At 46.4% G+C, this 27649-nt stretch overlaps 1 protein-coding gene across 3 annotated transcripts in view; it reads right to left on the reverse strand.

Annotated features, from left to right (window-relative positions):
* Window positions 1–27649, reverse strand: part of ACOT7 (acyl-CoA thioesterase 7) — a 62649-nt gene that overhangs the window by 13670 nt on the left and 21330 nt on the right. For 2 of the 3 annotated variants that reach the window (XM_053400435.1, XM_053400437.1), the window contains exons 4-8: window positions 27428–27519; window positions 26761–26875; window positions 23096–23110; window positions 21997–22083; window positions 8497–8613 (exon numbers count right to left, since the gene is read on the reverse strand). In XM_053400435.1, coding sequence (XP_053256410.1) covers window positions 8497–8613; window positions 21997–22083; window positions 23096–23110; window positions 26761–26875; window positions 27428–27519 — 426 coding nt within the window. The remainder of the gene's footprint in view (window positions 1–8496; window positions 8614–21996; window positions 22084–23095; window positions 23111–26760; window positions 26876–27427; window positions 27520–27649) is intronic. The other variant, XM_053400436.1, reaches the window with a different exon arrangement.

The following is a 27649-nucleotide window of genomic DNA, read 5'->3' on the forward strand; positions in this document are numbered from 1 at the left end:
TCTGAAGGGACATAAGGCCACCGCCTTGATGAAGGCTAAGGAGGTCTGGGCTTTATTTATTTGTTGAATGTATTTCCCACCCTTCCTCTCAAAGGAGCCCAGGGCAATGAACAAGTGATAAAAAAACGATACCCAGATACAGATGCAGCGTGGGAAATATCTCAGCTTAAAAGGCTTGCTGAATGAGGAAGGTTTTTGGTAGGTGCAGAAATGGTGCCTGTCTAATATTCAAGTAGGGGGGAGTTCCAAAGGGTACATACAACAACGCTAAATGCTAGAATCCCGCACTATGCAGAACAGAGCTTCTGATAACGATGGCATCTGCAGGAGGTCCTCATATGCAGAGCACAGTGATCGATTATTTATATAAGAGGCGAGACAATCTTTCAGGTATCCTGGGTCCCAAGCTGTATAGGACTTTATACACCAGAATTAGCACCCTGAACTTTGTGTGGGTGACTTCATGAGCTGCTTATGCTATGGACAGTCGTGACACCTTCTGCCAGTGAATTCTGCAAATTAAATTATGATTTGTGTGAAGTTCTGCTTCTGCTGTCAGATATTTTCCCTGGCTGACCCTGGGTTCTGGCATTACGGGAAAAGGAGTGGGGAGAGCTTATAAAAGTATGCATGGTATAGAGAAAGGGGACAGAAAGAAGTTTTTCTCCTTATCTCACAACACGAATGGACAACTACTAGCAAAGCTGAATATTGGAAGATTCAGGAGAGATAAAAGAAATGACTTCACCATACAAATCATAAAATAAAAAAATTGTCCAGTAGCACCTTAGAGACCAACTAAGTTTGTTCTTGGTATAAACTTTCATGTGCATACACACTTCTTCAGATGCACACGAAAGCTTATACCAAAAACAAACTTAGTTGGTTAAACCACAGAGCCTAGGACTTGCCAATCAGAAGGTCAGTGGTTCAAATCCCCGCGACGGGGTGAGCTCCCATTGCTTGGTCCCTGCTCCTGCCCATCTAGCAGTTCGAAAGCGCATCAAAAAGTACAAGTAGATAAATAGGTACTGCTCCGGCGGGAAGGTAAACGGCGTTTCTGTGCACTGCTCTGGTTTGCCAGAAGCGGCTTAGTCATGCTGGCCACATGACCCGGAAGCTGTACGCTGGCTCCCTCGGCCAATAAAGCGAGATGAGCACCGCAACCCCAGAGTCGGTCATGACCGGACCTAATGGTCAGGGGTCCCTTTACCTTTAAGGTGCTACTGGACAATTTTTTTATATTTTTAGATCTATTTCGACTGCATCAAACCAACATGGCTACCTACCTGAATACAAATCATAGTTAAACTATGGAACTCACTCCCACAGGAGGCAGCGATGGCCACCAATTTGGATGATTTGAAAAGAGGACTGGATACATTTGTGGAGGATAAGGCTATCAATAGTCACTAAGCATGATGGCTATGCTCTCCCTCCACAGTTGGAAACAGCAACACTTCTGAATACCTTGCTGGAAAGCAAAGGAGGGGAGAGGGCTCTTGTGCTCAAGTCATGCCTGTGGCAGGCATCTGGTTGGCCACTGACAGAACAGGATGCTAGACTACATGAGCCCCCTTTGGCCTGAACCCACAGGCTCTTCCTGTTTTCACACCATTCCTGATTTTAAGACTCATTGCAACAGCGCTGACATGTTACCCCAGGAATCAACCTAACATGCTCCTCCAGAGGCACCCACATTATATAACTCGCCGAGAGATTGTAGCTGACAGGGGGATCCATTCGGGCACAGGAACTTCTCTCAAGCAGTCACTCTTTACCACCCCAGGAAGAGACAACAAGAGGTTGTTTTGTAAAATGAACAGCGTTGGAGGAAAAAGGCATGCAGTGGCAAAACCTTTCAGAATAGGTTCATGACATGCTGTATTCAGTGTTGGACCTGCTCAGCCCATTAATTTCAAGTGGTTTACTCAGAGTACACCTAAGCTAAATGCATCCGAAGGCAAGTGTGCGCCAAACAGCTGGGTGCACATTTCAGCCTTGAGCACATCACACCAATCCTGGCTGGAGGCATTTGATTAAATCATATTATTAAGTCAAATTTATAGGCTGGTGCCCACTTCCTTCCACCACGTAAGTCAAGAAACACAAAGACCCTGCCTACATCCTGGAATACTCTGGCCTGCTCATTTCAGCACCTGTTCTTCCGCCACGCCTCACCACCCTCTGTGCATTTGCCTGACGGGCTGCAAATGTCAGGCGTGTTTTTGAATTACTGAAACTTGGGTTGTAGATTTGTGCTCCCATGCACTCCCTCCCTTTTTTAGGTTAACAGCCTGAATCTGCTGTTTTATTCATGCACGGAACAGCCTACTCTGCAACTTTAAGCATTAGAGTGGGGGGGAGAGAGAGAAGAGAGGGAAAGAGCCAATCCAGAACACATGACTATCGTTAAAACACACACTGGGGGGTGGGGATGGATGAGGAACAGTAAAGTCAGATGGTTTTTCCACATCTCTGCGATTGAATAAGAGCACCTAATCAGTTTTGACATTTAAAAGAGAAACAGCAGGTTCCATCTGTTAAGAGATGCTATTATCTGTAATTTCAAGCCTCCTTTGTGATGTGAAGGAAAGGAAACGGATCCCTTAGCATGGAAAGCAAACAAGACTGATCCCCAGAACAGAGTGTGTGTGTGTGTGTGTGTGTCCCCTCCCCCTCCCCAGACACACATCTGGTTGGAAAAGGAAAAATACAGCTAGTGCCAGACATCCCTCCCCCTAAGATACAGAATTCCAGCTGTTGAGAGGGGTGGCCCAAGTCAGCCCGGAGCCCGCTAGATGTTTGGAACCACAACTCCCATTAGCCTTGGTCAGCAGGGTCATGCTCCTGTCACCCCCAACATCATACAGCTATGCTGGCTAAGGTTGATGGGAGTGGTATCTCAAAACATCTGGTGAGCCCCAGGCTGTCCCACAGCAACTTGTGGGCCTGGGACCCACAGCTGGGTTGCAGCCTGGTCTAAGATCGGTCGCAGCACCAGTACCACAGAAATACTGTGGGGGAGTGAAATAAGAAGTGAGTCCCCAGATGCATGTCTGGGTTCAAGAAAGGAGCCAGGTCTGAAATCACTGAAGTTTGCTAGGCAACACTGAGGCCACCATCCCTTAGTTTCACTGATGACCTGCAGGAACTGCCATTCAGCAGCACCCTGTCTCTAAAACATGGAGGTACCATTCCGTATCAGGGAGCAAATAATAACAGATAATACATCCTCCTCCATTAATCTGTCTAATCCTTCTTTAAAGATGCCCATGAGCACACCCTATGGCAGTGAAGTACACATTTCTGCACTGTGTGAATGGACAGTTCGTTTGTGTCTGTCTGTTGTGAATCTACAGTCCAAATCTCAATTAAAAGAGGGTTGGACAAATTCATGGAGGATATCAATGGCTACTAAACATGATGGCTATGTTCTGCTTCTACAGCGAAAGCCACACGGTGGGAGAGCGCTCTTGCGGTCAGATCCCGCTTGCCGGTTTCCTTTGGGGGCAACTAGTTGGCTATTGTAAGAACAGGGTGCTAGGCTAGATTGGCCACTGGCTTGATCCAGCACGCGCTTCTTATGTTCTTATTTCACAATATGATCCTGAATTCTTATTACGAGACAACTTCTCTGCACACACTGCATAATTTTATGCACCTCCATCATGTCAACCTTCTCCCACAAACTAAAAGAATCAAATGCTTAACCGCTTCCTCATAGAGGCAGCACTACAATCCCTTGGCAATTCTCGTTGCCCTTATCTGAACCCTTCTCAGCTCTGTAACAAGATGGCACACTCAGATAGCATTCTCTGCAAACACATTAGATGTTACTTGGTTAACGCCAAGCTTGACAGCACCCCCTTAGCTGTAAGATGCTTATAACATTTGGGAACTGCTGGTATTTCTCCACAAGCGCAGCTCATCTCCAGTGCATGTCTAATACTTCTTCATAAGATCTATTTGGGCAAAATTTTAACAGGTTCATGATTTCCTTTTTTTCTATAGCAAATACCCCGGAGACAGGTAAAGGCAGGAGCAAAGACACCCAGGAGGTGTGGAAGCCGTCTTGCAATGTTATTGTCTTCTTCTGCTCCAAAAGGAATTACATGCAGCTGGAGGCTCAGTCACAGAATGTGTCATGCCAGAGTTTGTTGCACAGGGTGTATGTATTTCTCATGGAGTTTTCTGTGAACAAAGGTATCCAATACCCTGGTGGTCAAAGCCAGATGAAATAATGTGGCTCTTAACCTTCCTCCCAATAGGCTACATTCCAGTCACACAGAAGTCTCTATACACATGAACACACCCCTCTCCATCCACGGAAGCAGGAGCCATTAGCACAGTTCAAGGACATGTTCCAGCCAGGCAAAAGCATGTCAGGAGGATGGAGAGCAGGACCAATGAGGGGTGTGGCCTGCAGAGAGTTCTGAGCGGCTGATAAGAGAGTTCTGGGGGCCACTTTTGAGCCTGAGATCACACATCTCTCCATTAACACATTCGTAACAGCCAGCAGAGATAAACAACAATTAAAAGTTATGGGGGGGGGAGAGAAGTCTTCGTACCTAAAAAAATTAATGCCCCCATCAAGTCTTTCTGCAGAAGAGAGTTCTGCACGAAGGGCTCCCCACGGGGGACAAAGCAGCCTCTTCAGTCACCACCCACCTCACCTGGCAGGGGTGCCTAAAGAAGGAAGGCCTCTGGTGCTGTTCGTGGGGCCTAAAAGCAGATGGATGGGCAGGTGGATAGGAACTGAAGACACAAGTTGTGTAGGGAAGTGGCAGCTAACCCATGGCCTACCCAAATGGTTTGTACCGCCCCCGCACAAGACCCCCAACAATTTTGCAGCGGTGGCAGCAGATTTATTTGTTAACACATAAACGTACCAAAATGCTCTGCAACCACTCAGTGTTTTCGGTGTGTTTTGGATGGCTTTGTGCTAGCAACTGAGGCAGGATCAGAACTGTTGGTCAGCTCCTGCTTCCACATTCTAGAATGCTCAGCATTTTTTCCCCTGAATGCAAAAATTAGAACAAATAACTTGCTATTTTGAAGGTTACTGTGGCCAGTTAGACCCCAATTAATGTAAGTGGGGGAATGCAACGCTACCGGACCAAGGTGTCAGCGAGGGGGGGAGAGAGGAGCTAAATGTTTTCAAAGTAGTGAAACTCTCATCTAAACAAAACAGTTCCTTGAAGCAGCAGCTAAGGTTTAATTGAGGATTTAGCCCCCATGTATTGCTTTTTTCAATTCGTATCTCCAGCAACCATACGAAGAAGGGGACAAATGAATCAGCAATGTATCAACATTGAAATTAACATTGACTTCCAAACCCTGCATAACTTGCCAACTTTACTGTAAACAGCAAACCTTAATACCTTGTCACACAAACATGCCCCCCCAAAAACAAAAAAACCTGGTTTTTGTTTTGCTTTTGAACAGGGGCCTATCTGATTCCAGCATAGTAGCATAAACATAAACAAACAAACAAAATCTCTAGAGGATTAAGCACTACCTTTGGTGATCCAGCATAGAAAGAAAGCAGATAAAAATGTCAAGAAAGGAACATATCCTGCATGCCTCCATTCTCAACTGCATTGTGTGGTAGGTAAATAACACAGATGTAAAACATGAAGATGGGAGGGAAATCGCACTGCCTCCCTGCCCAGCTGGTTGCTTCCGTGCCCAAATGCCCAGTTTGGATAATAAATTTCAGGTTTTTTTAAAAAACCAACACATTGACAGAGAAAGAGGCAAGTCCCAGGGTTCATGTAATTTTAAAGTCAGCTGTGAAAGGCGTCCACCCCAGTGACTTGCAGCTGGTGAGCTGTCACTTCTGGTATGAATTTGCCTTGGGAAAGGGACAGACAAGCGGCAATTATTCCTTACTGTGCGCCCCGGCTCGTGTGGGTGGGAGCAAAAGGCAGCTTGCTTTTTCCAAGTTCACCCCTGAGAAGGAAGAGCACGCAGCCTGGCTAGGCAAGAAGCTCATCTCCATTTAGGAAGGGTTTGGCTTCCTGGCACTAGATTAATACCTGCAAGGCTGAAAAGCCCTGCTGACAACAAGGCACCCCACAAACCGGCAAGTCAGGCTGGGTCATTTTAATCACTTCCTGTTTCAGAAAGCAGGAATGAACAGATCACTATGCCAATTGTCAATTTCTCATTGTTTAATCCTAATTTTGTCCTGCCCTGTTTCCACATGAATCTGCAATTTTCTAAAAAAAACAAACCAGAAATCTACACAAACACAAATTAAATATGTATGTAGATAGGTATTGTGATGAAGCATTTTATTTCAAGCTTCAAAAGGTATTTTATCCCAACACACACCTTTTTCAAATGCATTTTTGTATGTTTTTTTGAGGAGAGAACCGTCTAGCAAACTCTAAAGGATCATTACAATCCGATTTGTGTATTAGGTTTGGGAGGTGTGAATTAAGATATGCCAGCTTTAAAATTTGGAGCAAACTAAATTCTCTGCCAGCTTTAATGGAGAGAAGGTTATGTGCATATGTGTGTATTGTTGTTGTTTTTTAAAAAAGGTTTATTGCGGTAGGTCAGGGGTGTTCATTACAGATCTCAGATTAGCCTCAATGTTGCCAGGAAAAAGCTGGCGGCTCAAAGAGAACAACGCCAAATTGGAACTCTATGAACTCCTGCTGAAATTCGTGGGATTTTTCCACTGCAGTCAGAGACCCAACACTGAGTTGGAAAAGTCAGCCTTTCAGGAGGCTGTTTCTCTCCATGCAGGGGTAAACACCTCTGACCCACATTCTATTCCATAAAGATTTTGAGAGCTAATTTAATCCAGTCAAGCTTTCAGAAACAGAACATGCTCAAAAGTCAACGCGGCAACTGACAGTCAGAAGGGAAGGGCTTGCTTCTCAACTCAAAGGTAAATGTCACCGAGTCGGGGGGGGGGGCTCCTTTCCACACCCAACTAATAATGTTTTCTTGTGTTTTCCTCAAAGGATCTCAACACTACCCACACGGTTTGCTGGGGCACACTGTGGATCAAAAGAAACAGCTGAGGGCTCCTGTGACCCAACTGGATGTGCCCACAAGGGAGGCTGCCTGCTGCACCCCTGCATGGTTCAGTGATAGCATGCCATTGTCTGTTGCACCTAGTATTTAGGCAGAAGGAAAAGGCTATCATGCTCTCATCCTCCCTGCGGCTCACCGCTCTTAGGAACCAAAGCTGGACTGGATGGCTCTGCCTGATTCAGCAGAGAGATGGGAAAAAATATATACTGACCTCCAAGTTCTCTCTATACACATAACAGAGCATTCAGTATTGGTTCAGTATGGTGGGAAACGCAGCCCTGCTTGGAAGGCCACTGACACTACATGCCCTTGCTGGAAAACCCGAGCATTTCTACCTCCCTGCTAGGAGACAATGTGTGGCAGCTTTCAAAGATCCATGCTGGGATCACCTTCCTTTGCTGCATTTCAATGCAATGTACACTCTGTATTTTCAAATATATATTCATATTCTATTGCAGTTTGTTGTTTCAAATATTATCTTTCATATGCTTTTAGCTTTTTGTACTATATCTAAATACACGTAAGCTGCCTTGCATCCTGGTCCGGGAAAAAGGCGGGATACGAATAAATATAATTCATAAAATAATAAAAAAAACCATGTAGGATTCTGCAGCAGAATCTAGATCTCCCTTCCACCCAGTTTCCCTTTGTCTTTGCATGGCAAGCGTACTTGGAACAAAAACCCAGCGGAAGAAGCAGTGCTCTGCCAGGGATGTTCTGAGTCGGGCACAGGCAAAAAGTGCAGGCTGGGCAGCAAGTCGTCAGGACCACAGAGAGCTCCCTGTGGGCTGGCAGCACCTTCAGACCAGATGCAACTGGCTGACCAGCAGGGAGCTTGGAGTATGGCTTGCCTGGAGCCAACTCAAGGCTGTCATGGGCCTTGCAGAGAAAGGGGCGTTTGAAGTCCTGCCCCCTAGGAGAAAGCATGCAGTTCCTCAGGCATGGGATGCCTCCTGAAGGCCCAAGCTGGTCACGGTGGTCTACAGGGATACAAGGGAATCTGAGGAGGTGAAACTGTTTTCTCAGGAGCAGAGGAGACCTCACTGCCTGCAAGGACTCTTCACTTGGGAAGGATGAATTGTTCATAGTAGAACATCAGCTTTTCATTCAAAAAACCCGGTATGCCATCCCCAGCACCTCATGATAGGGCTCCATGCCTAAACCCCTGGAGATACATTGCTGGTTAGAACATACAACACTGAGCTGGATCCATCAGTGGTCCGACTCAGCAGAAGGCACCTCCTTATGTTCCTCCTTCCATGCGGCGATCTCTAGCAGGGTAGCCAATTTGCTGTCTTCTACAGCAGTTCAGGCATCTGGTCCTCTCCTTCCTCAAGTCTTTGGACCCTCCGTCCGACTTGGGAGTAAGGCCAGTGTCTTGGGCCATGAAAGTGTAAATGCAATGGAAAAATGAAATACTTATGTCCACCCCCACCAATTTACCTTTTTTAATCTTTTCATGGAAATTGATGGCATCCACGGATGCAGTGACTATGTTGGTCTTGCAATGGCGAGCAGCGACGATCCCAGCTACCTCATCCATCAGCTTCATAGTAACACCTGCAGGAAAGAGAATGGCCAGTTATTAACTGAGGCAGCCACAAGAGGAGGAAGCCTGCCCCATCTGACTGGGTTGCCCCTGTTAGGATATTTCCGTTCCACCTTAAAAGGGAGCAGGCTGTGAGTCACAGAGTCTGCGTATTTCCTGTTTCACAGGATGTTTCTGTTGTGTCTTTGCTTTCGTTTCTGTTTGTTGCCTGAGCATACCGAAGCAGGCAGTCATGTTTTTCTTTGTTCTGATCAACGCTGAATAAACTTGGAAAAATGCTCTCCTGCTGTGCATCTTTCGCTGTGTGAATTCTGCTGATAGAGTGTGCACCAGCCTAAGAATGTGGCAATCTATTTCTGAGGCTTCGTGTCGCTAATTGCTGATACTGCCTGTCTACGGGAGGTCGATGGATCGTCCGGCAGCCGGCTTGGGGGCTATGATGGACTTTGCCTCCCTGGCAGTATCCCAACAGCCCCAGCCACTCTGGGCAATAAGCTACCCAGTAGCCCTCTCCCACCCTCAGCCACTGGGCTCCCCACATTCCTCCTCTGGCTCCTAAGTCTTGAGCAGAACCTGCAAAAAGGCTTTCAGATTTTTCCTCTTTAAGGACTGGAAAGCTGCTGTTTGGGAGCATGCAAAAATTACTCTGTTCTATCCTGGTGGCCATTCTTTCAGGCTGCAGAAAATAAATCCTACAACTTCTCTACGGAAATGCAGAAACTGGTACAGCCCACAGAATTCAGCAGGTTGAGTGTCTCATTTTTTATGTTATTTTAAAACATGCATGTTTCTGAATCTTAAGGATGCAAAAAACCTCCCCAAAAACCACACCAGGCTCAGAAGCATATGGCATGCCTCTGAAGCCGGAGCTTAAGAGGCATGGGCATGGATAATATTGCCTTAGTTTTATAATGCTAGCCCATCAGTTCCCTTAACATTCCGTTCACACTGCAGGTTATGGAACTCTGGCTATTTTATTGCTATACTGGCATGCTGTGCTACATTTTATTCATACCAGTGGACACAGGTGGCATAAAAACAAATGTCACTAATCTCTCCCTGCTTTCCACACAGGCATGTTTCTGTTCCCCCATGATCCCCACACCCATAAAAATAGCAGGAAGAGTTGTAAGCCGGTATACTGCCCCAAATTTTGTCACTTTGCTCCCACAATTTTCCAGCTTAAGGGGGTTGCAAACAGATCTCTCCTGGAATCAAATAACATGGAAATGAGCGCTAAACATGCACTGTGTTCCATTAGTTTTCCTGAAGTGGCTTTTACGTTATGTGAAGGCTCAAATACAATGCAGTTTGGGGGAAATTGGGGAAATGGAATCAACTGCTGTGTGGACGCAGCCCTGGTAGGGCTTCAAAAAGCAGAGGTCATGTCTTCCCAGCAGCCTTGAATTCTTATCTTAGGAATTAGCTACACATGACTAGTTAAAGTTTTCAGCACTCAGTAACACCACTGAGGAAACACCCCAACTTCCCTCCAGCAACTGGATCTTTTCCCCAAAAGAGTATTTGTGTGTTTGTTTAAAACAAAACAGGAAAAGCCACAGAACAAAGAACATAACGACGTTCCAGGAGTCATACCATGACATAAACATTGAAATATTCCATGATGATATGGCAGACTCAGCCCGGCAGGCCATTAGTTATTGTTTTGTCAAAGAGCAGATCTTCCAAACTTTTATCTGTGAACCAGATGGGAGTATACAGATTGGTGCGTTTCACAGCAGATACTACAAATGTGAACCAAATTCTAGTGAATAAATCTTGTTTAATTAGGTCTTTGTGCAGACTTCTTTCATTTGTGAGCTTTTCTGCCAAGAAAGCTCTCCAGGCTCGGTCGAACAAAGCAGACAGAGAGACAAGTCTGAGGCTTGTTTCCAGTTTTTAGCAATTTCCTGTTGAGGAGCAGCAGCCAGTGAGTGCTATCAAGCCTTTCTGCACAAGCTTGTTATTTGCATTCTAGAAAGTGGATGAGAGCTAATGACAGAGATCCACAGCTAGCTAGAATGTAAAGGAACACATTCTCTTAATATTAACTCTTAAGAGTTCCAAAATCCTGACTGACCAGAGAGGCCTTTGGGAGTAGGGCACAGCCAGAATCTAGAATACCCATCCCGAAGAGATCTGCCTCGCCCTTTCCTAGAGGGTCTTCCACTGCAGGATGAAGACCTATTTTAAGGAAGGTCTTTGGTTGCTAGTGATCTTAGTGAACTCTGGAGTTTACCTCTGCTCTTTTATTGCTGTTTCTTCTTTGAAGTAATAATGTTTTAAGCATTTTGACTGTATTTTCAAATTCCTTTTTCTTTGTTGGGCCCAACAGCCATTTTTGGAATGGTAGGACACAAACATTTTAAATAAGTGCACAATACATACTGCAGCTTAACAAGGCCCTAAGATCTTCAGAGAAAATGTAGCTGATTTTGGAAGGGCAATAAAATGCACTGAAATCTTAAGGTCTGCGGGGAAACAGAATTCCTTTCCTCCAGACTCTCTTTTGGAACGGTCTCTGATCAAAAGAAAGCCTGCATTCTTCCTCCAGGCTTCAATTTCCACTTCCCCACAAGGTTTAAGGAACATAAAAGAAGAGGCCAAGCCATTCTTCTACAGGGAAAAAACAGGCAAAGCAATTTAAGGCAAAGCACAGCAAGTGTTACAGGCAAGTGGAGCATTCATCACAGCAGGTAAGAAAGGAGGGGAGAGGGGGGGAAAGAGAAAGGCCTGTGAGTTATGCACGAGTCAACATCCATTCTGAGAAGACTTTTAAGCAGCATAGAGGCCTTTGGGAGGGGAGGATGTGAAGTAGCTTCTCTCACTCGCAGCTGAGTAAGGTTGTCTTCCATGAAGACAAAGTAAAGAGAGAGAGCTCGCAGGCCAGTGTTTCCCAGTTATACTACATGCAGCACAAAATCAAAAATGTAACCACAACACAAAGTTCACAGCAGCACTGAAGATTTACAGGCCTTTAAAATTCCAGGTGTACCTATATTTGAAAGAGAGAGATTAAAAAAGAAGACTGCATGTTCTCTCGGTCCTGGAAGTATAATAAATTAGGTGACAGGCAAGACACTCTGGATAGTGCATTTTGAACAGAGGGATGCTCCAAGCATCCTGCTCTCTTTATCATTAGCTGGAAACAACAGAGGAAGAGACAACTACCGTATTTTTCCGTCTATAAGACGCCCCCATGTATAAGAAGCCCTCTATTTTGGGGGACTCCAATTTAAGAAAAAATCGTGTATTTTACTATCCGTGTATAAGACACCCTCAAATTTTTGACATTTTTTAAAGGAAAAAAACTAGTCTTATACATGGAAAAATACGGTATATCTGGGACTGCATCGAACCATGCTCCTGAGCACCTCCACAGGAGATGATGGCTGGGTAAACCAGCATGGGATAGTGCTAAAAGGGTCAGACTAGGACTGAGTGAGACAGGGCCACTAAAGCCTCATTTCTCCATCCCATTGCAGGCCCCAGACCCCCTGGGAGGTACAGGGAGCTGTAGACAGCAAAGCCCCCTTGTGCTGACAGAGTTTCGCTCTCACTGAGAGCCAATGGTTGCCGCAACGGTTAAATTTGTTGGACTAGGACCTGGGAGACCGGGGTTCAAAACCCCACTTGGCCATGAAGCTCACTGGGTGGCCTTGGGCCAGTCACTCTGCCTCTCTCTGCCTAACCTACCTCACAGGGTTGTTGTAAGGATAACATGGGGGAAAGGAAGAACCATATGTGCTGTCTTGTGCTCATTGTAATCAATTAAAATAATCTCCTGATCCAATCTATTGCATTTGGTCTGACGCTGGTTTTCTGAAAGACTGCCTGCATGCCACTACATTTGGTGCACGTGGGCAGACATCAGGCTTTTTAGAATGGGGCAAAAGAATCAGATTGACATGGGGAAATGGCTTGCAAGTCTCTCTCTCTCTCTCTCTCTCTCTCTCTCTCACACACACACACACACACACACACAGTGTTCTTCGCTGCCTAGCATCATGGCCTGTGAAATAAACAGCGTACAGGTTGGGAAGTCAGAGAGAGATACAACACCATTTCTTTTACTACTTGCTTTCAGCATATTCCATAGAGATGCAGCCGCCCCCCCCCCCGGCCTGAAGCAAGGCAGTGTGGCTCCAACTGACAGGGAAGCTAACAGTTACTAAAAATACCCTGGCAAGTGAACGCTCACTAGAACCATGACTTCCTTCCTTGCACTGCTGTTAAAGCAACAGCAACAGGAGGAAGAGCATGTTGTCTTCCTAAAACAAGGATCGTCACTTCCCCCATCATGCTGTGTGCTTCCCTAGAAGGGGGGAAATGTGCAGTGCACTGATGTAGCAGCACGGAAGAGAGGGACAAGTAATCCTATATGTTATGGGGGAATCATGCAAAATAGGGAAACCGTTTAAGTGGCATCTGCGTCTCTTGTTTAATGTGGGGATCTGTCCTAAGCACAGCTCATCGTCGGCAGGCCGGGTCTCGTGGACACCCCATGAAGCTGAACATTGGATGATTCAGGGAAGATAAAAGAAAGTCCTTCTTCAAATAGCGAAACTATGGAACTCACTGCCACACTGGCTACTAAGGCAGGATGGCTATGCTCTGCATCCATGGCTGGAGAGAATAATGCTTCTGAACACCAGTTTCTGGAAGCCAAAGGGTGCTTGCTGGTTTCCTACAGGCATCTGGTTGGCCACTGCGAGAACAGGAGGCTGGACTACACGGGCCATGCTTATGTCTGTCTCAAAACACAGCCAGGGATAACACGTGAGAGCTTTAAAAATCTGAACTGCTGTATTCTCAAACTCAAACCATGATCTTATCTTTGCACTCATGCTTGTGAAACTGTGTCAGCATTTAGTTATGTTTGGCGGGAGGGGGGGACAGTACAGTGCCACGCTGTCTGTCTCTCTGTCTCTCTCCCCTCTCCATGTGACCTCAGAGAGGACATCTGGAACAAGCATCACAGTGGTATGAATTGGATGTCGGCTAACAAACTGAGACTTAAACCAAATAAGAAAAAAGTTTGGTAGATCCCAATTTATAGGGACACAGGTCGTCCTACAGGGTGAAAGTTCACCCCCCACCCACCCAAGAGCAGCTTGCAGTTCTCCTGGAACCAAGCTCTGCTCCATGATACATCAGGTCAGTAGTTGTAGCATGACATGCTTTTGCAGAGATTCAACTTGTGCGGCAGCAATGCCCTTTCTTAGAAAAAGCAGGTCTTGACACTGTCACACTTGGATCACATCAAAGCTACACCGTGTGAGGCTGCCTTTGGTAACGTCAGCAGGTACAAAATGGCCAATTCTGTCTGCAACGGGTAGTGTTGTCCCCTTTGGAACACCAACTTCAATGTTATCAGATCTTCGCTGGTTTCTGATCAGCTTCCAAGCTTCCTGCTTTATTAATGTTTGGTATATTATAAGCTCATTTGCTTCACCATAATTTTGGAGTAGATTAACTTTTGTTCCATCTTCCTCCATTCTGCTGCTTTAGGCTTTTGCCATTTTTTTTTATCAGACTAGCTTTGAGTTGGACTCAAACCTGGTTGGCTTTAAAGGAGGATTAGACAAATTCATGGGTGTTGGTGGCTATTGGTATTCAGAAGCCCTGCTGCCTCCACAATTGGAGGAAGCAATGCTTCTGAATACCAATTGCTGTAAACCGCAGGAGAGGAGAGTTGGATTCCCAGAGGCATCAGGTTGGCCGCTATGAGAACAGGATGCTGGACTAGATGGGTCACTGGCCTGATCTGGTGGGCTCTTCTTATGACCTAGGATGGGGACGGGGACGCCACATGGGACAGAGTTGATGAAAGAAAATTTAAAAAATAAGGCAAGGGGTGCATAGCAAGCTTTGACCTGCAACATGGATCATACAGGCCACACATTTTTCAGTTTCTCAAAAAGGTGTCTTAAGATTTTCCCTTCAACAATAGAGCAGAGATTTATTGCCTGTGGACACCAATGAACATCACATAAAACTGTTTCCATCTCACAGTCCCAAAACTGTCCAGAGACCTTCACCCATTTTATAAAGAAGTTCATTTAGCAGGATATGTTAAGGTTTTCAACCATGCCCTTCCTTTCTATCAGCATCTACATTTCCCCAACATTTACAGCCACTTCATTCAAGCTGTCACCTAAAGAGAACAAGAATAATTACACAGACATTTCTCAGTAATTTTGTGTTTGGTGTCAGAAGAGGAGATTCGTCATTTCATAGATGGCAGCCAAATTACAGGGTATCTATTTGACAGGCAACTCACTCCAGATTTGGGGGTGTTTTCTTTTTAAACACAAGATGCAAATGGGCATGGGCACACACATAGGACAGTAGCCCTGAGTTTTTTTGTTTCTGCTTTGAAACAGAGAAGTAAATACCAATAGAGCAGGGAAATTTGCAGCACACACTACAGCACACCAATATATCACAAATCAATTCTCTGCTAAAATGTACCTAGCAAGGAGGGGTATGGAAAGCAACACATATTGCCCACCTTCCAAGTTAATTCAACTCTTGTTTCTGTATGCCAAAGAATACATAGCCATGGTGCTTGAAGCGGGATAAAAGTCCAAAAATTGGCAGGGAGTTACAGCTCAGTAGTAGAGAGCGTGCACTGCCTGGATGGGACCACAGGATTTAGTCTGCAGCATCCCCAAAGGGTGCAACATGAGGTTAAACAGGTTAACCAACTGCTACTTTCTTGGGACTGTGCTACTCTTCAGGAATAGGAAGATGGCAAATACTGTGCCAGACCATTAGTTCACCTAGCCTAACATTGCCTTTTCCAGGCAGTATTCACCAACCTGGTGCCCCCAGCAAGCCAGCTCAGCTGTCGCTGCACAGCTGATGGAAGCAGTAGCCCAAAACATCTGGAGGGTATCAAGATGGTGAAGTCTGGTTCATTCTGATTGGTTCCCCAAAGCCTCCAGCAGGAACCCAGCTCTGCTACCTCACAACCTTTAAACCGAAGATGCTGCAAACTGAAGCCCATGACCCCATGAAGGACGACCAGGCTCAACTCAGAGAGAAGAGCCACTCCTTGACCCCTTATTAGAACAGATCTTTGCTAACCTAAGTGTTGGGCCTGTGCTTGCAAGGAGAATGATTTGCTCCTGAGTCGCTTGGAAGGCGATGTCTCCCGAGCGCAGCTCTCCTCTTGCCTGCTTGCTGCCCTATTAGTGTTAGCCTGCTGGAGACAGATGAAATCGCATTAACCCCGATTTGCAGAGGAGGCTTTGAAACAAAGCATCCATCTCCCCTGCCCTGCCGCTGCCCCCGACCAGGCGGTGATGGCCAATTAATCAAGCCACCCTGGGGACTGCATGCATCACAGGGGCAGCAAGGCCCTGGCTAGTAACAGCATTCCCCCCGCCCCCAACATGGGAAAAACAATAAGATGAAGACTGCCAGGGCTATGGGGAAAACAATAAGATGAAGACTGCCAGGGCTAGCAGTTAAGCCATTACTCCCTGCTGGGGGAGAGCCTGTGGTGTACTGTGAGAGGCAAAAAAAAGTAGAGGAGCACGTGCAGTGTGGATCAGTGCTGCAATGCACCCAGGGTGGCATTCTGGGGGAGCAACCTGGAACAAGGGAAGCAGCTGTAATGAGTGCATTTTAGGCTTAGTTAAGTGTGGGGGGAAAGGGGCTGTGGAGGAACAGCAAAAGGGAGAGTGGAAAGCAGCACACGCCTATCCACATCAAGAGGTCTAGTGCCTTGTGGCCACAAACAACAAGCAGTGATTCCAAAGTATGTGCAAAAAACCCCGCCTTCCAGGCCAGGGCCCATCCATCATATATGCTGCACCCCAGCCCAGAAGATTCAGGCCAGGTAAAAGAAAGGACTTCTTCATGCAGCACATAAAATAGGGAACTCCCTCCAACAGGAGGCAGTGATGGCAACCAACTTGGATGGCTTTAAAAGATTAGACAAATCATGAATGTGTCCACGGGGCTATCGATAGCTACTAGCCATGATGCCTATGCTCAACCTCCACAGTCGGTTGCAGAAATGCTTCTGACTACCAGTTGCTGGAAGCCACAAGGGAGAGTGCTCTTGTGCTCAGGTCCTACTTGCCAGTTTCTCATAATAGGCACCTGCTTGGTCACTGTGAGATGAAGATGATGGACTCGGTGGCCCACTGGCCTGATCCAGCAGGCTCTTCTTATGTTCTGACACTGTAGAAAAGATCTCCATGAATGTGCCTGCCAACGGCTGTTAGCAATAAGGACCAGGCGGGAACTCCATATTCAGCTCAGTAGCTGGAGGGGCACACAGGCCATCCAAGTCTGCTTGTGGGCTTCCTGAAACCACCTGGCCAGCTACTGTGGGGATCCAGGGTGCTGGAGAGAGGGAGACACCTTGTTCTGAACCAGCTGGTTCTGAGAGAAGGCACTGGATCTATAAAATAAACTGGGTTCATTGGTGGTGGGTGTACATCCTTTCCCCAAAATTTTACTTCCTGTATTATATACTCACTTTACAAACCAGCTCTTAAAAGCTACAGACCCACAACCATTCAAACTAAGAACATGAGAAGAGCCCTGCTGGATCAGGCCAAAAGGGGCCCATCTAGTCCAGCATCCTGTTGTTCTCACAGTGGTCAACCACCTACCTGTGGGAAACCAGCAAGAAGCAGAAGAGGACTCTCTCCTCCTGCAGTTCCCAGCATCTGGTATTCAGAAGCATCACTTGGTCAGAATTTCCTAACCAGGCCTACTAGAGTCTTTTGTGGATAAAAAGTCTCTCTCTGTGAGTTTGTAAACAGGTGGAAAGGGTGGTGAGGACAGAGTCTTTTTCTAAAGTTTATTAGGTCACTGGGAGTCAATGCCTTGGGGAAGAGGGAAGGTGCTTTTTAGATGCTTGAATTCATATATGCTCAATACAAAAGACAACCCTGCATCGTAATTGCTGGTTCCCTGTGTCAAATGTCTGCACAGCCTCTTTTTGGTTCCCAAGTACAAAATGGGCAGTGAGGTCACCAGGGCTTAGCATCCATCAGCCATTCTATTCCTAAACCAGCTTGATGGGAGAAGGTGTTACCAGGATTCTACTCTAAGTCACACATATACTTTTCTTTCTTTTTAGAGGCATGAGACAGGATTTTTAGCAAGTCAGTTCCGACTCCAGCACAATCCTCCCATCAAAAGGCTTCCACTTAATTTGCGAGACTTGATTTTAAAGTTGAGAGCCCCCTCCTTCTCCAAAGTGTATGTTTTAATTACACAGGTCTGGATTACCAGGGAGAGTCTTCATAATGAAGAGTTTCTATAGCAACCACTTCTCTTCGCTGGCACCACTAGAAGCACCACCTCATCTGCATTCAAGCAGGAGATTTAAATTTTGATTAAAAGAAAACTCCGAACAAATGGCATTACCATCACATCTATCTAGGTTACTCTGCTTCAGCCTTTTGCCAGCCTGGTGCCCTCTGGATGTTTTTGGGCTGCGGCTCCCATCAGCCCCAGCCAGAATGGCAAATTGTCAGGAATGATGGGAGATGTAGTCCAGCACCACCTGTAGGGAGCACTTTGGCTGGCCCTCCTCTAACATGCAGGATCTCGGGCAGCTGGAACACCCCAAGCCAGACACAGCTCAGCCTATCACACAGCCTCTTCCTACCTGCACTGCAGCCTCTGAATAATAGAGCACAGTCCGTGTGTTGCTTCTGCAGCCCATGGCAGCACCTGCCCATTTCATCTTCTTCTGAAGCTTTAATTGTCAGAACATATGAAGAGCCCCATAGCTGGATCCAAGCAAAGACACCCTCTAGTCCTCCATCCTGGTTTCTACAATGAAATGCCTCTGTGGAACTCACTTGCAGCACTCAAGCAAAACAGCCCTCTGACCATAGAGGCTTTATTCAGACAGCATTCATTGGCAAGCTGCTTTTCCACAAGGCTGTGTCACAATCTGTCAAACGATTAACTGATGTCAAACATCTTCATCCACAAATTTAACCCTCCCCCACCCAAAAAAGCCAGTGAGAACCACCACAACTTATGAAGATGATGGACTATGCAGAACTTGATAGACTGACGGGAAGGATCCGAAATCAACGAGATCAGAGATTTATAGAAGATTGGGAAAAGTTTACAGAGTATATGCATAAATTAAGTGATAATCAAGTAACGCTTGTAAGTTTTAATGAAGCTCTGTAAGAAGAAATGTTAGAATGTGAGCAAAATAAGACTTAATTTATAAAAATAATGGAAGTAAGGTTTTAGAAATGTGTAAGAAATTAAGAAGGGAAGGAGTATCAGTCAAGTTGAGGGAAGTCAAAAAGAGAACGGATATACAAAAGATGTATGAATTGTATAAATTTTGTATTGGAAAAATTGAATAAAAATAATATATATATATAAAAAGAGAACCACCACAACTTGGGGGGGGCTCAAAAAGAAAAAAAAATAAATAAAACCCCACCATGTGTTGTGTGGAGAAGTGCTTTCTTCGGCTAGACCTGAATCTACCCCCCCCCCGTCATCTCTCTCCCCCTCCTTTTTAAACTAAGAAGTCAAAAAGACTTGGGTCTGATCTTGTGAGGATCACTTCGGTTGCCTGTGTCTGTACCATCTGCAAATCTACAATATATATTTTTTCAGACGAGGAGACTGGACTTGCACACATAACTCGTCCTGCCCTACTGACTTATTTCTATACAGGCCCCTTGGCGGTTGGAGCTGATGGGTGCAGCAGCAGTCCAAAAATATTTGGAGGTCACCAAGGTTGTTGAAGGCAGCTTGACTGAAACCATTCTGATCAGCAGAGGAATATCAGACACAGCTCTTCTGTGACACAGCTGAGGCCTTTCCTCGTGCTGAGGATGGATCCTGGTGCTTTATTATGAATACCAAGCCCACCCTAACAGCGACAGCCCCCTCGGTTGCTTGCGAGAATCTATTCAGAGTCAACAGTGGATTTTAGGACAAGGTTCTCACCTTGGGGCCTTGGTGGGATCTTTCCTAGATCTCATGACTTCCATTGCCTTTTAAAAATAGAACACCAAGGCAGGGCTGCACTCTGTGCTACGTCTGTTGCCTTCTGCCAGTCAGGCCCTCCTGGCTGCCAATTATGCTGCGATTTCTGCTGATACTCCAAGTTTGATCTTGCACATCTAAAGCTGCTACACTGAAATGACAGGCACTGCAAACAACACTCCAAACACCAAGCAGTGAGCTTGACAAAGCTCCCATTATTACCTTCTTCCCAACTGCTCCATCTGGATGTCTGGGAAAGGCATAAGTCACACAATGGCCACCTGGAAGCCAAGGAACTTTGCAGCATGAAGCCTGCAATCCTATACCCACTTGAACTCAATAGGATTTACTCCTGAGCAGATATGCAGAGGAGTGGACTGCTAGCCAGACTGCACCCCAGTGAGAACGACTACTGAAGCCTCAGTTTCAGAGAAGCTGATGGCTGGGGGGCGGGATGATCTTTTTGTCCAGTGCCTGAAACCTGCATTATATTCTCATCTGCCCTCTAAAGTGCTGCAAATCTGGATTATTAGATCTATCTGATAGCTCAGACCAGCATGGTTGCATTTTTATTTTTATTTTGTCCCAGCCCTGCTAACAGAACAGCATGCAGGCCCGGGGGGGGGGGGACAGCTCCACAATATTTCACCCTTCTATTCTCCAAACTCTTCCTAGCCTTGAGCAATCCCATGTTTTTCACAGAAAATGGCACAAGGCAGTTTTGAATTTTTTAAAGGAGAAAGTTCCAACTAGGCCTAATTTGGCCAAAAACCAACTTTACCATAATATGATTAAAATTGTTCCTGCAAATCACCCGCACACATCTGCCAACATTTTATTCAAGAGAAAATCAATTTTGCTAAACAGTCAAGTTGCAGGTGCAGTATTTTAGGAAAGAGGCAGCTGTTGCGAAGCAACAAAAATACCAGCAGTTATGGTTTTACAATTTCTATTAAGAGCAAACCATTTTGCCATCCACCCCTCCATTGATCTCTTTGGAGGTAAAGGAGAAAAAGGCACCATTCCATTCTCTTTGAGCTGCTCTGTCTTTTCCTCCTTTCTACACACACACACACACACACACACACACACACACACAGACACAGACTGCTGATGGGAACTTTAGTTCAAAACATCTGGAGGACGCCAGGTTGGGGGAGGTTGGTTGAGGATTTTTCAGCACACATAGAATAAACTGCACAGGGCTGATGTAGTCGCCAGTAAGATACTGAGCTGCAGCTAGAAAAGAGAGCCTGTGCCAACTGAGCCTTTTTGCATAAACCGACAGATGTTGCATTTTGCTGGGAAATTTGGAGCAATTCAGTCTCTCAACACATTTCCTAGAATGGTTGGGGGGTTTTTTTGTTTTGTTTTTGGCTGAACGGTCGGCTTAATGTAATGGATCCATCCAGTCAATGCAACTGGAAGAAGGCCAAAAACCGAAGCCACTAGAACTCTACATCGAGAACAAACATGACATACAATGTTATTAAAGAGATCTTCCCTTGGCTCCTTGGGACTGGACAGCAACCTGAATCCAGACCGGGGGGGGGGGAGGGCAGTGGCAGAGCTTCATACTCCAGCACCGGGGGCGGGGGGGGGGGCGGAGAGCAGGCGGGGCAGAGCTGGTGCGCGTCCCAGGGCGTGGCGCCCAGCGCAGGCAGGAGGGCAGCCGCGATGGCATCCCACCTGGATCGTGCTGCCGGGGGCGATGCATTCCCCCCAAACTCCTCTTCCTCCGCCAGTGGAGGGTGGGGGACCCTCTCCCATTCAGGATCCCTAAAGTCAGTTGCATGAGCTGGTAACTGAAAAAGGTGATACCTGAAGCACAGCAAGCAAGACATACCATTCCGTCCGCTCACCCAGAGGCTTTGTAACACAGACTGCTAATTGCAGGCACCAATGTTTACACAACCTGAGATTGTGTGTCTAGACGCCTGAATTTGTATGATTCTAGCCAGCTTACCAGAGAAGACCCTAGCCCTGAATCCTGAGGTTCCTGATTCAACCTCCCAAGCCCCTGACTAGTTCCAAAACAGGTGTAGGAGACCTCTGCAGCACTCATGCATTACAAACATACAACTCCTGCCCAGTAAGCCTCCAATGCAAAACTAACAGAACAAAGGGGTGTGTGGAAGAGTAGGCAGAACTAGACAGATAGGCCTGGGTGCAGTTAAGGAAAAGGTTACATGACAGCTGATGCCAAGGAACTGCTTAGAGATTTCTGATGAAACAGGAAGCAGTATATAAGCTAATGAATGAAACCAGCATCAACAGGCACCTCCTTAAAGGGTTCACCCAGGACTTTCTAGCAAATGACGGGGTGTCTGTCAGAGCCACAATGCGGCACTAAAAGAGCACATCAAAGCCACAATGGACACAGACTGTGAACTTACCTCCGTGCACAAATCCATGCATGGTGCAGTCAGATGGTCCCACCAGGTGGATCAAGCTGGACTGGCTGTAGCCAACAGTATATGGCTCTGTAAGGGGAGGGAAGAGCACAGACCATGAGAAGACCAAATTAATTCAGCCCCACAGAAAGGATGTTTTAGAGTTCACAGAAGCGTAAGGACAGAGGAAGAGATCTGCTGGATCAGACTAAGGGTGCATTCAGACTTGGAGAATGTTGTGTTAGCAGTTTTTGCAACTGTGTCAGGATCCTCAGTAAGAATAATAATGGCAGAGGAGCTTCCCTGAAAAACAGCTTGCTCCTCTTCCCCTGCAATTCAGTTCCAAGGAAATGCTGGGAAACAGGTCGCAGCGTGATGCCCTGTGTACACCACGCATCAATGGAAGACGCCTTGAAGCAGCTATGTTTGACCTCTGCCTTAAAGGGGTCAAAAGAGACTATGAAAACCCACCTGAAAAGGCAGCAGTTTTGAAATCTGTGTATTTACCCACATGGCTGACATGTGAAATCAAATGTATAGCCACTATTTGTACCAGTGAAACCTTATGTATTTTAAAAAATCATCTACTCATCCAGCTATATAGCTTTTAAGCAAAGGAAGAAGCATGTCTCATCCAGAATGTTTAGCACCATTGCCCCTCCTCAACTAGCAGAGGAAAGGGACTCTCCTCAGCTGAGCTCTGGCTGTCAGATCCTCTCCCCTCTTGCAGCAACCACCTAAGGAAAAAAAAAATCTGATCCACCTTGGCTAGCACAGTACCTGCCCAGTTCTCCAGAGCTAAAAAATTTAAGAAATCAAGCAAACCTTAACTTTTTAAAATTATATGCCTCCTCTAAACCAAATCCATTCAAGCCAACTTGCCTCGGAGAGGTCTGTGTGGCAAGATGATTTATATATATATATAATTTTATATAATTTGCTTTAAGCAATTGTAATGAACTTTAAAACAATAAGGGAACCTGCCCCCATAGTGCCAAGCCGAGAGTTATTTCCTTTGACAAATCTTACAGCAAAGAATAAGAGAGCCAATACTTGGAAGCTTCCCTATCTTAACAGTGTTAATTAGTCAGAACAATCTTACCTTTTCTTTGTCTATCTGTGAGCAAGGAGAGCAAGAGAGACAGAAAGGTAAGCTGTGAGCATTCACTGCAGGATTACAAGGCGCAATGGGATATGAAGGTAATGTAGCCTCACCCCCAACCTTCAGGCAATATAGTATCTCACACCAATCAACCATGCCAAGACTTTCACTCTCCCAAAGATTAACCTGATCACCCAGATTAAGGAGCATGCCAGGAGCTGAAGGGAAGAGCAAACACAGCAACCCCCATCCAACTACAAGACAGACTTCAGAGAAGGACCTGAAGTCCAAGAGCTGAGAAAACAATCTAACATTAAGTGTTTGAACCTAAAGGGAATCTAGGTTACATTTTCAGAAAGGGAGTATGGATTTCATATGGGAATTAAAAAGTCACATTGACCTCACTCTGTTTTGGAAATCGTGTAGCCAATGGCATTTGAATACAAAATGCTTGATGAGTGAATCACTGCATATGGGGGTATGTTGCTGCTTGCTAGCCCTTCCTTGCCCACCAGGCAAATAAATTGAGAGAAAGAGGCAGTGTCTGTGGCACCAGTTCACCAGAAGGTTACTGTCGATAAGACTTCAGATGCTGCCTTGCATGGAGTCTCTTCCAGGAGGGTGGGATTCCGACACCACTGAAAATGATCCCAGAGTGCCCACAAACACACACATACACACAAAATAGCACATGGGACTTTTAATCCATTATTTATTCATTTATTTACTGAATTGGTGAGTTGCTTTTTCTTGCTCAAGGCAACTCAAAGAGACTTACAAACAAACAAAAACCCCCCAAAAAATCATTTCAAGCCCCTGCCATTCCACACCTCTCTTGTACCAGCTCTGCACAATTTCCCTGTGCTCCCCACCCTCTCGCCATGTAGGTGCTATCAATGTCCAGCCATCCTCAAAGCTACCTTCTATTAAAGTCTGTTCAGCCCTTGCACACAAGTGCAGCAGCCACCAGCCCTGAAGATACAAACAGAAGCATCATAATATGGTGCCTCCAATACCCATCACTCTGAGCTGGTCCAGGCGGATTTCACAGTCAAGGGCAGCAAAAGCCCCTGAGAGATTGAGCAGAAGTAACACAGTTGCATTCCCCCTGTCCCTCTCACAATAAATCAGGGTGACCAAAGGTGATTCAGTTACAAAGCCTGGTCTAAACACAGATAGTAGTGGATCTGGGATTGGGGAGCCGCCTGAACCCTTATATCCAGGTTCTGAGATCATCTGCAGGAGTATCGTTCCCCGAGTTGGTGAGGCTCACTCGATAACAAGAAATACAGTCTTAGTGTTATCGGCACAGTATTGTGGAATGCTCTGCCAATAGAGATTCAGCAGGTACCTTCTGTTTAAACTTGAATGAGTTTTAGATTTTTCTCTGTCTCGTTTTATGCTGGTTTTAATGCATATGTTACTTATTTATTGTTGTTCAGCCACTTTGAGTTACTGTTGTTAAAAAAAAAAGCGACTAATAAGTTTAATGAATAATAACAACCCAGGAACTCTGTCATCCATGGATAGAGGCAGGACTTGAGCTGGACCCTAAAGTGCAGCAGGTTGAAAGCCTTGCTCTGCGAATCAGGGCAAGTTCCTGGTATTTATAGCCAGAGGTGCCAGTGTGCCACCCAGCTGCAGGGGCAGAACCTGCATTCCTCTCTGCTGTGTCTACATGAGGCTCTCTCCTAGCACAAGTCCTTAGATACTTCACTTGGCAGGGAGTTCCCAACACACCTTTAGTCTGGAGCACATCAAGCTTTAAATGTCCTTAACACAGACAACGACCTTTAAATAGAACATACAGTCTATTCACTGTGGAAACAGACAGCTGTGCCCCATCCTAAAGCTTCCAAACAAAGGAAGCCCGCTGCCATTCTGTAGAAATTTTCGTCTTAAAAGCCTCCTGGACATGACAAAAGAGATCCAAGCTCTCTCTCTCTCACCCCCCCAGCCCTTTGTGATGGGTTGCTAGGCAACTGCAGCACAAATTCCCTGTGCTCTTCCTGCTCTAAAAGACACCTAAAATTAAGCTAGTGGGAAGGGGGGGGGGGCTCTGTTCACAGAGACAAAAATAGACCTGCAGGTCACCTCTTCGGAGCTCCTACCTCTGCAAGTTCACTCGATCACATGCTCTGGCAGCAGCCTCAGCTTTAGAGAAGGCATGACTGCTGCCGCTCACGGCTCTGGGAAGAAATCCACTGAACAGTCTCCTCGAGTTGATGGGGAGAGGGGGAATGACACGTTCCTGGGCTGCATGCACACCGCTGTATGGTCATCTATAAATACCCGAGTGCAGACAGTCTGAGCACTAAAATAGCTGGCTTTGAACCCAACTGTTTTTGTGGTGGAAGGAAGACGAAAGCATCCCTGGAGGACTGCTCTTGCTCCAGGCACATTGCGCCGGTTGGGGCTCTTCACTCCCCAAAAGGCAGGCTTTGGGCTTTCATTGGAGCAGGAGGAAGGAAGAAAGTCTGTCTTTATGCATAGAGGTGGGGAAGGTAAAGAGGAGCACGTGCCTCTGGGGAAAGTCCCAATGCATGGCATGGAAGTTCTAGACCTCCAACCTGGGATTCTCAGCCTGGGTCCCTGTGAGCTTCTGTGAGCCAAACTGAGAGACTGAGCCTGTTCAAGACATCAGGAGGAGATGCCAGTCCCCATCCAGGTTCACACACAAGTTGGCACCGTCATCAGACAGGCTCTGCAGCAGAAAATGCAAAATGGTTCCAGCTTTCATGGTGACTAGCTAAGAAGTCAAATCACAGTCAACTGACTCTCAGGAAGCACCCACTGAACTACAATCCCAGATATCCCACCTCTGTAGCAAAGATGCCACCCATATTTCAAGTGTGGGCAGGGGCAAAGGAAGGCTAACCAGCACCTGTTGCGGGGTGTCGGGGGGGGCAAACCGCCCCGCAGCCCATGTGCGGTGCTGCTATGTACTACACATGCACGACACTGTACATACAGCGCACATGCATGCAGCGTACGTAGCGGCACAGCGCATGCACCGTGGGGCGGTTTGCCGACGGAGCTGCTCAAGCACTTTACAGACAACGGAGGGATCCTCTGCTCGTGGCTGCAGCAGAGGGATCCATAGGAGCTGCTCAAGTGCCGTACAGACGCCGATGAGATCCCTCCTCCACCACTGCAACCGAAAAAGGAGGATCCTCTGCGCGCGGCTGCAGTGACGCGATGGCAACGGCTAGCGCCACTGCACCCAGGGGCGAGCCCCCCATGCAATGCCTTCTTGTCACCCCCCTTAGAGATGTCACCCGGGCGGACTGCCCCCCTACCTCCGCCACTGGATGAGGGCAACCTTCAGGCTGAACCTAGGAGCCAGCCAGAGGGATATGGAGGAGAAAAGGCCTAAAATGTTCCTGTTTGGAGGAAGGACCAGGGAGGAGGTGTGACATGTAGTTGATAAGCATACGTCAATTAATGGTGCATCATGGGCATGATTCATGGAAAGGTATAACATTTTAGAAATCAGTAGTTCGGGGAGGGGTTGCAGTTGTTCACTCACAAATATACCTGCCCCAAAGTTAGTACTTCTGGCTTTGGCAGCAAACTAATCAACAGATCCATGTAAAGATGCAAGGATTCTGCTAAGCCTCACCATGTCCTTTGGAGCCAGCGTTAACTCAGACTGCCCGTCTTACCTGGATTAATCACTGGCATGATGACGTCCCCATTCCTCTCCTTCGTTTCCAAACGTTCCAGCTTCTGCTCTTCGTAGCGCCTTCTCCCTTCCTCCTCTTGCGCCTTCTCTGCAAACTGAGAAGAAACAGAAGGGCCACCTGGTCATCCAAGTCAGAGGGGAAGGGACAAGGACTGCTGCCCGACTGGCCACACCACCACCATTGCTTCATGTTGCTATGAAGTGCCACTGGAGGCAAGAAAATCTCCCCTTGGGCCACCAATGGAGAAAGGAAGTTGCCGGAGTGTTTTTCTATGCAGCTGTTTAAGAGGACACACGCTGCCCCTTTGAAGGCATGGCAAGAGAGGACTTCCCTCTAAGGTAATGGGAGTGGACAGGAGCAACGTGGACCAAGTGTTAAATCTGATATGTCACAATATGTTGGAGCAAAGGAGGGAGTTAGAAAAAGTTTGTTCAAAGGAAGTCTGGGGGGAGAAGAGGACATCTTTCTAGGAGAGTCTCAGCTACAGTGTGAATCAAGACAACAAAACCAGATTATACAACACGATACAGTACATGATTAAGCAAGTGGATGTAAACATGGAAATGGGCATTGCTTAATTTGTTTGCAGAATCTGGACTAAGGCCTCATATAGAGCTCCACCATCACCCTTGGAACATCCCCTTACCTGAATAGGAGGGACTTCCAATACTTTGTTCACGTTGTTAAGAGAGAGGGGCACATACCACAGAGTTGCCTTGTTGGTCACCCGCTTGGCACCTTTTAAAGGAGGGGAAAATATCTGTAAATGAACAGACCATGGAAAACTGCAAAATATGGAATAATAACTGAGTCATCAAAGCATCTGGCCTGAAGAAATGAGAAAGCAAAGCAAAGCAAGTGATATCAG

Source organism: Podarcis raffonei, chromosome 8 (assembly GCF_027172205.1).
Source record: "Podarcis raffonei isolate rPodRaf1 chromosome 8, rPodRaf1.pri, whole genome shotgun sequence".
Taxonomy (NCBI): Eukaryota; Metazoa; Chordata; class Lepidosauria; order Squamata; family Lacertidae; genus Podarcis; species Podarcis raffonei.